At 66.5% G+C, this 9,355-nt stretch overlaps 1 protein-coding gene across 1 annotated transcript; it reads right to left on the bottom strand.

Annotated features, from left to right (window-relative positions):
- Nucleotides 1–691: 691 nt before the first annotated feature.
- On the bottom strand, nt 692–9,262 carry SH3TC1 (SH3 domain and tetratricopeptide repeats 1). Its single transcript, XM_014450289.2, has 6 exons — nt 8,875–9,262; nt 6,023–6,203; nt 5,725–5,875; nt 3,111–3,261; nt 2,179–2,375; nt 692–1,644 (listed from the first exon to the last, which is right to left on the bottom strand). The coding sequence occupies exons 1-6, from the start codon at nt 9,221–9,223 to the stop codon at nt 1,387–1,389; spliced, it is 1,287 nt and encodes a 428-aa protein (XP_014305775.2). The 5' UTR covers nt 9,224–9,262; the 3' UTR covers nt 692–1,386.
- Nucleotides 9,263–9,355: the final 93 nt, after the last annotated feature.

The following is a 9,355-nucleotide window of genomic DNA, read 5'->3' as shown; positions in this document are numbered from 1 at the left end:
GCTGCCGAGAGCCAGGGGTCCCTGTCGGCCGGCGCCCCCGTGGCAGGGGGACGAAAGTCTGTGGAAGGATGGGGGGTGGGGGAACCGGCTTCCGAGGCCCCGTGGTCCGAGGCAGGCTGTTTGCGGATGGCCTGGGTCCCACGCGAGTGCTCCCAGTGGCTGCAGGCCCGGCCTGGCATTGCCTGGTGCTGCCTGGCGGCCGGACTCAGAGACCCGTGCAATTGTGACGGGCGCTGCCCAGGGCTTCCTGGTTTCAATTACTGTGCGGCCTCCTCCCCGCTTTCAAACCAGCCCCGAGAAGGCAGATCGAGGTCAAGCCTAGAAGGTTTGTCAACAGCTCTGCTGGGCCCCATGCCCTCACCCTGGCCTGGGTTCTGGAAAGCTCTCTGCTGCCCCCTGGTGGGAGAGGCCTGGGGGCAGGTCCTGGGCTCCAGGAGCCGAGGAAGGAAGCCTGGTGGCTCTTCCCTCCTGCCCTGGGGCCTCCCGCTCTGCCACCGTCGTGGGCGCAGAGCCATGCCCAGACTCAGGCTCTGCCCCTGGCGAGTCCCTCCCCAGGCCTCGGGTTCCCCTTTTCTTCAATGAGGGGTCTGGGAGAGGGGTCCAGGGGTATGGGCTTCCTCGGGCGAATGGCGAGAGACAGAGGCGGTGGCTGCACGGCATCGTGAACGACAAAAACCCACTGACAGGCCACTTGAAATCGTTACATTTATATTATGTGAATTTCTCCTCGTTAACAAAATAAGTTCAAGAAAGAAGAGGGGCCGGAATAGAGCCGTGCGGTGAGAAGCCCCTGGCACCCCTCTCTGAGCCTCGGTTCCCTGCCTGTGAGTCGGGGAGAGGATTGCAAGGGGATGCCTGGGTTCCTGCCCTGGCGGCCTGTGGGGGGAGCAGCTGGGCAGGGCAGGGGTGGGCGGCCCAGCAGCGGACCCCACATGGCCCTCCCTCCGTATCTGCTGTGTGGCAGCGGGCAAAGCTCCTAGCCTCTCTGGTCCTCTATTTCTTCAGCTGTCGAAGGGGAGCACCGCAGTCCGACCTCACGGGAGGCTTAAGATTCACGGCGGAGCACCATGCGGACACACAGTGGGGGCTCTGGGAGGGGAGCCGGGGAGGAACTTGCCCAAGGCCACGCCGCCGGTGGCTGGCAGGGGATCCGCCTGGGTCTGCCGGGCTCACAGACGACCCACTTAGGCCCGAGGATGGGGTGCAGCCGCAGGTGGTGGCCCCCAGGATGGGCCAGGCCCTGGGCCCTCCCCAGGAGGCCGCAGGGAGGGGCCTGCAGACTTGAGGAGGTGCCTGCAGAACATTTATTGCCGCTTGGCCGCCTCCTTTGTTCCCCGGAAAACGCGCCGCCAGGACGCACTCCGCCAGCACGGGCCTCGGGGCGGGTCAGGGCGGGTGGCCGGAGGCCAGCCAGGGTGCGCGCCCCCAGCACCGCTGCGGGGCCAGGCTGACCCTGCGGAGGTTGAGCTCGGAGGCGAAGGTGCGGGCCTTCTGGTAGAAGAAGAGGGACTTCTCGCGGTCCAGCAGGAAGTTGTGGTAGATGGTGGCCAGGCGCGTGTAGATCTTCATCTGGGCCTTTTTGTTGCCCAAGTCCACGGCCGCCGCCAGCGCCAGCTGGTAGTACCCGGCCGCGTCGAAGGGGTCCTGGCCGGGAGATGGGACATTTGCAGGGACATGAGGGCTCAAGGGTCCTCAGAGACCAGGGGGAGCTCTGCACAGACTGGCAGGCTTCCCGGAAGAGGGGCCAGGATTTGGGTTGCATCTTGCATCATGGGGTAGCAGTGAGCCCCTCCTTTGCTCCCCAAAGACCCTTTTTCCCTCCCACATTTCTGTGGCTACCCCAAGCTCCTGCTTGACTCTCTAGACTCAGCCTCGCAGTCACCTCCTCCCGGAGGCCCCCTTGACTGTACTCCATCTGGTCCTTTATGCAAAGCAAAGGCCGCTGTCATCTGTTCACACGTCAGCCTCCACTGACCCCGAGCTCTGAAGGGCGTGGCTGACCTCATGGCTGAGGCGTCTGCTGAGCCCCACCTGCTCCTCACGGCCGGGCCGGGAGCTTCCAGGGCCTGGACTCCCTGGGACGGAGCACCTGGCCCAGGCCTCGGGGGTCTGAGTGGCCACCCACCCGGGCGGGCCATGGCCCCCACCCCGAGCCCCGCAGCCCCGCCCGGCGCCCACCTTCAGGTCATAGAAGGTGATGTCGCCCAGCACCAGGTACACCTTCACGTAGTACAGCGTCTCCTCGTCGAACTCGAGCGGCGAGCTGCAGAGCGAGAGCGCCTTGAGGTAGAAGTGCTCGGCCAGCTCGCCGTGGCCCAGCCGCTGGTGCAGGGCGGCCAGCCGGTGGTAGGCCACGCGCTCATTCAGACGGTCTCCTGGGGGACACACCGGGAGGGCCGTGCATGAGGACAGGCGGCGTGGGGAGGTGGTGGCGGCCCAGGTCGGTCAGAGCCGCCTCAGAGCTTCCACCCGTCACCTCCCATCCGGAGACTCACTCTTCCCATCTGTGAAGTGGGCCCAATGGCGCCTGTTCCCAGCCCCCCTTGGGGATGTGGCCAAGCGGGGGGTTTGGAGGCCCCCGTCCGAGCCTGACGTAGCCGCCTGGGGTGCCTTGGTTGCTATTTTGACTAGGAGACCCCAAAGGTCAGGCAGGCTGCACTCGCAGACCCTGGACTCCGGGCAACCTCAGACATGACCTCTGACCCTCCTGGGTATCAGCAGTGGCCCCGCCCCATCCCAAGGGTGTCATCAGACCAGGCTGTGCCCGGGTCCCTCCCCCAGGGGGGCGCTGTGGGGCCAGCACGGGAACCCCGTTTCACACCCACTGTGCACCTGGCCCTCTCGGGGCTTCCATCTTGGGGGAGACCAAGGCCTGGGACAGCTCAGTTAGGTGACCGGACACAGGGATGCCCGGCACCGAGGGACCAGAGCCTGGAAAGGGCCTGAGGTTCCAGGAGCCGAGGGCAGCGGGGCTAGCCGAGTGCAGGGAAGGGGCCGCATGCGGCGGGTACTGCCAGGGACCGGTGAGAAGCTGGAGCATCCGGGATAGCTGGCCTCACGGGTGGCGAGGGACCGAGGCAGGAGGCCCGGGCCAGGGGTGCGGGGCTCACCCAGGGTGATGCTGAGAGCCAGGGCCATGTGGGCGAACTCCAGGCCCTCCTGCTGCAGGCCCAGCTCCGCCAGCAGTGCCACCAGCTTGTTGCACAGCCGAAGCTCCGCCTCCTGCTTCCCTGTGGTCACGGCCAGGGGCAGCGCCCGGTCCTGCCAAGCAGGTAAGTGGGTCAGGCCTCCTCCCGCCTCCGCCTGCCCACCCCCAGGACCCTTCTCAGTGCCCCCGAACCCGCCCTGGGAGCTGCCTGCCCACTGCCCCCGGGTCCTTACGCAGCTCTGTCCCCCGAGAGAAAGGCCAGCTCCCAGAGGCCCTGACACCCCAGGCCACTGGCCGTGAGCAGCTGGGGTGTGGCCTGCAGCCCATCTGTCTACACGGCATAACCTCAGCCCGACCCTCCCCTCCTGGGCCCCGAGGGCCTGACCAGGAGCGCCCAACACCCCTTGGGGCTCTGCAAATGCCACGTCCATCTGAACCCGCGGCTGGGCCGCACACCAGGAGCTGGGCCGACGGGAGGGGAGAAGCCGCCCTCCCTGGGGGCCCGTGCAGCCTGGGCCCGGGGCCTGATCCTCCCACTGATATGCCATGTCCTGTGGCACACCCCTGTGCTCCCCTCTGAGCCTCAGGTTCCTCATCTGTAAAATGGGCACAGGTGCACTCTGGGTTGTTGGAGATGACAGGGATGCGTGCTGCGAGCTGGGAGCTGCCTGTGACCCTCGGACAGTGCGTCCCTTCTCTGTCCCTCTAGGTTGGGGTGGGGGTGGGGTGGGTCATGACAACTCTAGACCATGCAGAGGGTGATCCCGCCTCCTGGGAGGCCGCTCCCGCTGTGCCTGCGCCTCCGCCCGCCCAGGGACGCCCACTGAGGCCCCCGCCCTGCCCGGCCTCACCCTGTAGAAGGACACAGCTTTCTCCCGCTCCCAGGCCCCGTTGAAGAAGATGTCTCCGGCCGCCTCGAACAGCTCCAGCCCCAGGTTGGGGTCCCCCGTGTACAGGGCCGCGTTCTGGGCCACCTGCGGGGATGCGGGCCTGTGACCCACAGCGCTCCAGCGGGGCAGGTGGCCGTCCCACCAGCGGGGACCTCACAGCACGTCCCGGCCACCCTGGGGCCCTCGAGCTGCCCAACGAGTGCATTAGGCCTCGTCCCTCTCACACCCCAGGAGGGACGGGTCCTGTGCATTTGGGGTCCTTGTCTCCCACTGGGGGAGGATGATCGTTCCAGCCGTGTCCCCGGGGGAGGCTGGTCAGTGAAGGCTCGGAGCCGGCAGGACTGCTGAGGAGCTGGGCACAGGCAGAGCGGCCCTGAGTCCACGCCACGCCTGGCCCACGCGTCCTCCGCTCTGGCCTCACGGGGCTCGCACACCTGCCCCTTCACCCCACTACTTTCCCTCTGTCCCCTTCGCACCCCTGATGGCACACGTCTGCCCACCTCCCCCACCAGAGGACTAAGGCTGTCGGCTTCTCTGCTGGGTCTGGGGCCTGGCACAGTACCTGGCGCACAGTAGGTGCTCAACAAATACCGCTGAGTGGATGATGGACTAGCCCCTGCCTGCAGCCCGGCCGCACCCAATTGCTCGCAGCCCCGAAATCTGTGCACCTCTGGGCCTTGGCGCCTGCGTCCTGCTGCCCGGACGCCCCTCCCGGTGGGCACGGCCCCCTCGCTGCCGCTCACACAGCCTCAGTGACCCAGGCGGGCAGGAGCCTGCCCTCCCGCTCCTCTGCACCCCCACCCTGCCACAGCCCCTCAGCCGTAGCCCCTCACCCGGGGGCCTCGGACCCTGGCCAGGGAGGTGCGGCAGGTGCTCAGAAAGGAACAGCCTCGCAAGGACCAGGAGCCTCCCGGTTCGCCCCCATCGCGTCCTGTTTAAAGCACACGTGCCCTGTGCTGCTGGGCAAGGTCTCCGTGTGCCACGGCGTGGGCACAGTGTGCACGTGACTCAGCACGAGCTGTGCGCCAGCCTGGTGGGGGCTCTGCCCCCGGGAGCTGAGATGCTGGGAGATGCTGGCAGTGGGGGTCAGGGGCGTGGGGAGACGGCACGGGCACCTGGCACTCAGCTCAGAGTGGCTTAGGGATGAGTGAGTGAGTGAGTGAGTACGTAGACCCATGCTCCCCACTGGAGGCACAGGTGCCTACCCTGCCCACCTGGAGGTACAGGTGTCCGCCCCACCCCCTGGAGGCACAGGTGCCCGGCCCCGCCCCCTGGAGGCACAGGTGTCTGCCCCGCCCACCTGGATGTACAGGTGCCCGGCCCCGCCCCCTGGAGGTACAGGTGCCCGCCCCGCCCACCTGGAGGTACAGGTGCCCACCCCACCCGCCCCGCCTCTGGATGTACAGGTGCCCAACCCCGCCCCCCTGGATGTACAGGGTGCCCCGCCCCGCCCACCTGGAAGGCACAGGTGCCCGCCCCGCCCACCTGGATGTACAGGTGCCCACCCCACCCCCTGGATGTACAAGGTGCCCGCCCCGCCCACCTGGAGGTACAGGTGCCCACCCCACCCCCTGGATGTACAGGTGCCCGGCCCCGCCCCCTGGAGGCACAGGTGCCTGCCCTGCCCACCTGGATGTACAGGTGCCCGCCCTGCCCCCTGGAGGCACAGGTGCCCGCCCCGCCCACCTGGATGTACAGGTCCACCAGCTCATTCTGCTGGAGCAGGTAGTAGATCTTCCCCGCCTGCAGCCAGGCGTGCGCCTCCTTCTCCTTCTCCTGGAGGTCGATGAAGATGCCCAGGCTGCGCTTGGTGTAGTCCAGCGCCGATCTGTAGGCCCTGGAAGCGGAAGCAACGGTCAGAGCGACACCCGGGCGGCTGGTGAGTCCTCCCCCGGGCGCCAAGGAAGGAGGGTCCCCGGGAGGGCCCCCCGGGCGGCTGGCGCAGCCTCTGGTCCCGGCCGCCCCGGCGCCCGCGGAGCCTCACCGCTCGGTGCCCAGGGACAGGTAGAGCCGGCTGATGGTCTCCAGGAGCTGCCCCTCCAGCGCCTTGTCGGCCGCCCGGCGGGCCAGCGCGAGCTGGAACTCGTGGTAGACGACGCACTGGGCCCTGCGGGGCCTGACTGAGCTGTAGAAGTGGCACAGCCGCTGGACGGCACGCAGCTGGCCTGGGCGGGGAGACAGGGAGAGGCTGCGGCACTGGCTGCAGCGGGTTTGGGGGCTCGCAGGCCCCTGCTGTGTGCCCCTCTCCCGCCCTCTGAGGGGGTCACCGCAGATCGGACACTGAGCCCACCCAGGCCGAGTACCCTATTCAAGGTCACACCCTGGGGCCAGGCAGGGCAGCCACGGATGCTCGAGAGACGGCACCCCCATTTTTATAAGCCCCGGGCTGGGGTCCTGGCCAGGCCCTCCCGCGACACCGACCGCTCCTCCCGGCCGACAGCTCATCACACTGAGCTGGCGAGGCTGGGCACCTGCACCCCCATGTTGCAGGTGGCACTCTGAGTCCAAGGCTGAGTCCCGACAGGCCGTGGAGACGGGGTTCAGATCCAGCGGCGGGCATCCGGAGCCAAAGCTCCCTCAGGAAGTCGGCTCCCGGCCACCGCCTGCCTCACCCTCCGAGAGGGGGCCTGGGACAGCGAGAGCTTTCCCTGTAAACATGACCCGAAGCCCGGCCGGCGGGGCCCAGTGGCTGAGCATCAACCCATGACCAGGAGGACATGGTTCAACTCCCGGTCAGGGCGCATGCCCTGCTTGTGGGCTCCATCCCCAGCAGGGGGCAGCCAATCCGCGTTTCTCTGTCATCATTGATGTTTCTCTCTTTCTCTCTCTCTCCCTTCCTCTCTCTGAAATCAAGAAAAACATATTTTGAAAAAAATGACCTGAAGAACCTATATGCACAGCCCTTGGACACACAGACAATAGCGTGGTGATGGCCAGATTGGGGGGGGGGGTGAAGGAGAGGGTGGCTGGGTGGAGGCGGGCAAAGGGGGAGGGAAATGGGGGACATCTGTCAACAATAAAAATAAAGTAAAAAATAATAAACAGCCCTGGACGGTTGGGCTCAGTGGATAGAGTGTCGGCCTGCGGACTGAAGGGTCCCGGGTTTGATTCCGGTCAGAGCACATGCCCAGGTTGCGGGCTTGATCCCCAGTAGGGGGCGTGCAGGAGGCAGCCGATCCATGATTCTCTCTCATCATTGATGTTTCTAACTCTCTCCCTCTCCTTTCCTCTCTGAAATCAATGAAAATATATTTAGAATAAATAAATAAATAAACAGAAGGAAGTTTGGGAAATTCACAGATACGTGGAAGTGAACAAACTCCTCAGCACCCAGGGGCCCAGGAAGCACGGGGCCGGAGACGGGGAGACGTGCAGAGATGAGCAGAGACAGAGCGCAAGGCGCCCCCACAGGACGCGGCGAGAGCAGCCCCCGGGGGCTTACGCCCGTAAATGTCTTTAGAGAGAAGAACATCTCCAGTAAAAGCCTCTCAGCTTCCACTCCGAGAAGCTAGAAGAGGAGGAGTGAACTAGAGGCAGAGCGAGCAAAGGAAGGAAAGTGAAGATCCGGGAGCCGGTAAAAAAGACAGACACCAGCAAAGCAGCAGGAAAGTCAGTGAAGCCAAAGGCCGTTCCTTGACAAGATAACCGCACGGACACAGCCTTCGCAGACTGACCAGGAGAAAGGAGTGAAGGTGGAGATGGACAAAGGCCTGAAGGACACAGACAGCTGTAACAGCCTAAAAAAGGGCCCAGAGCAAGCACTGGGTGGCCCTGGGTACCTCCCAGTCCTGGGTCTCCTCGCTATTCAGTTTGGGGGTAACAACATGATCCCCAGGTCCCCCAACTCTGAATCCCCGAGTGCCCTGGGGGCCCACAGGAGGTTTCTGGGAGGCCCATGGCAAGCACCGCCCGACCTGTCTGAGGCCACAAGTCCCCAGACCCTCCCCCCTTGGTTCTTCCCTGAGGTTCAGAGGGCCCCCTGTCGGCCTCGGTGAGGGTGCTACGGCCCGCGGGGGCTCCCCAGTGCCCTCGGGGAAAATGCCGCACTGCAGCGTGGGTTCCCCTGCCCTGCCTGGCCCCCGATTGAGGTTCTCACCACCCATCACCCATCCCACCCAGACCTTGCACCTCAGTGCACGGCCCAGCTCACCTACCCAGGGCCTTCGTATAAGCCGCGCCTGCTGCCAGCTCTCCCCGCCGCCCACCTAATGCCCGGCTAAACCCTCCTGACCCTCGGGTCCCAGACCACACAGACTCCCCTGGCCCCGCGTCGGGGCCAGGAGCTGCCCCCACCACCCCGAGGACCACTTTGTGAGCTGGTCACTGCTTCCCACAAGACCCACTCAGGTCACGTTGGCAGGTGGAGCCGGCACAGAGCCCGGTGTACCCGCACAGCGAGGGGCTGTTCATACAGCCAGCGGCTCCTCAGCCCTGGGAACCGCCTGCCACCCGGGAGGCGTCCGGCGGGCAGGGCTGGCGGAGGCCTAGAGGAAGCCACCGGCTAAATCACCCACGTTCAAGGCCCCGGCTCCTCTGTGCCCAGCCCCTCCTGCCCGGCCTGGGCTATGCCCACGACGGTGGGGAGGCTCGGGCTGTGGGCCTGCCAGGGCTCCACACCCCCAGGCAGACAGAGACGAGCCGGGGGCCCTGCCTGTCGGCCCAGTGTGGGAGCGGCCTCGGCGCCGGCAAACAGCTCGTGGTTTCCATTACTCAGCGTTGTCGGCGGCGGAAAAACCACCGCCCGCCTGTGACTCTCACACCCCAGGTGCTCTGGCCGGAGATGGAAAGAGAACGCGCTCTTTCCAGGAAGTGAGAGCGGGGCTGGGCGGCACTTACTCTCCAGGTTGCCCGTCTCCGCGGCGACCAGGAAGGCCCACTCGTAGTAGCACTTGCCCCGCTGGGCGAGGGCCCGGCGCGTGTACAGGTGGCCCAGCTGCAGGAGCACATGGGTGAAGTCCCGGCCGCACTCCCCGCTGGGCAGCCCTGAGAAGAGCCTCACGGCCTCCAGGAGGTAGTGCTGGGCCAGCCCGCGGGCCCCCGCCTGCAGGCACAGCGCCCCGAAGTTGGCCAGGGCCACCGCCTGGTTCCGCCGCTGGCCCAGGCGCCGGGCGATGCCCAGGGCGCGGAAGTAGCCCTCGGCCGCCAGCCGCGTCCTGCCCGTCCTCTTCAGGGCGAGGGCCATCATGTTGGCGACCACGCCCTCCTGGTCCACGCCGGCCACGCCCGCGTCCATTACCGCCTGCAGGATGCCCAGAGCCGCCGGGCTCTGCCCGTGCAGATTATGCAGTCAGGCCAGGGCCACCAGGTCGTCCACTTC

Source organism: Myotis lucifugus, unplaced genomic scaffold, assembly GCF_000147115.1.
Source record: "Myotis lucifugus unplaced genomic scaffold, Myoluc2.0 scaffold_1946, whole genome shotgun sequence".
Taxonomy (NCBI): Eukaryota; Metazoa; Chordata; class Mammalia; order Chiroptera; family Vespertilionidae; genus Myotis; species Myotis lucifugus.
The sequence above is the reverse complement of the archived record's forward strand: the minus strand, read 5'-3'. Positions and strand labels throughout refer to the sequence as shown.

What these genes read in the sequence shown, in the direction of transcription:
- SH3TC1 (XM_014450289.2), bottom strand. Translation starts at nt 9,223, where the DNA reads ATGATGGCCCTCGCCCTGAAGAGGACGGGCAGGACGCGGCTGGCGGCC. An exon ending in TGGTGGACCTGTACATCCAG is followed by an intron (nt 3,262 to 5,724) that starts GTGGGCGGGGCG and finishes CCTGCTTGGCAG; the next exon opens with GACCGGGCGCTGCCCCTGGC. An exon ending in TCACCTTCTATGACCTGAAG is followed by an intron (nt 1,645 to 2,178) that starts GTGGGCGCCGGG and finishes TCTCCCGGCCAG; the next exon opens with GACCCCTTCGACGCGGCCGG.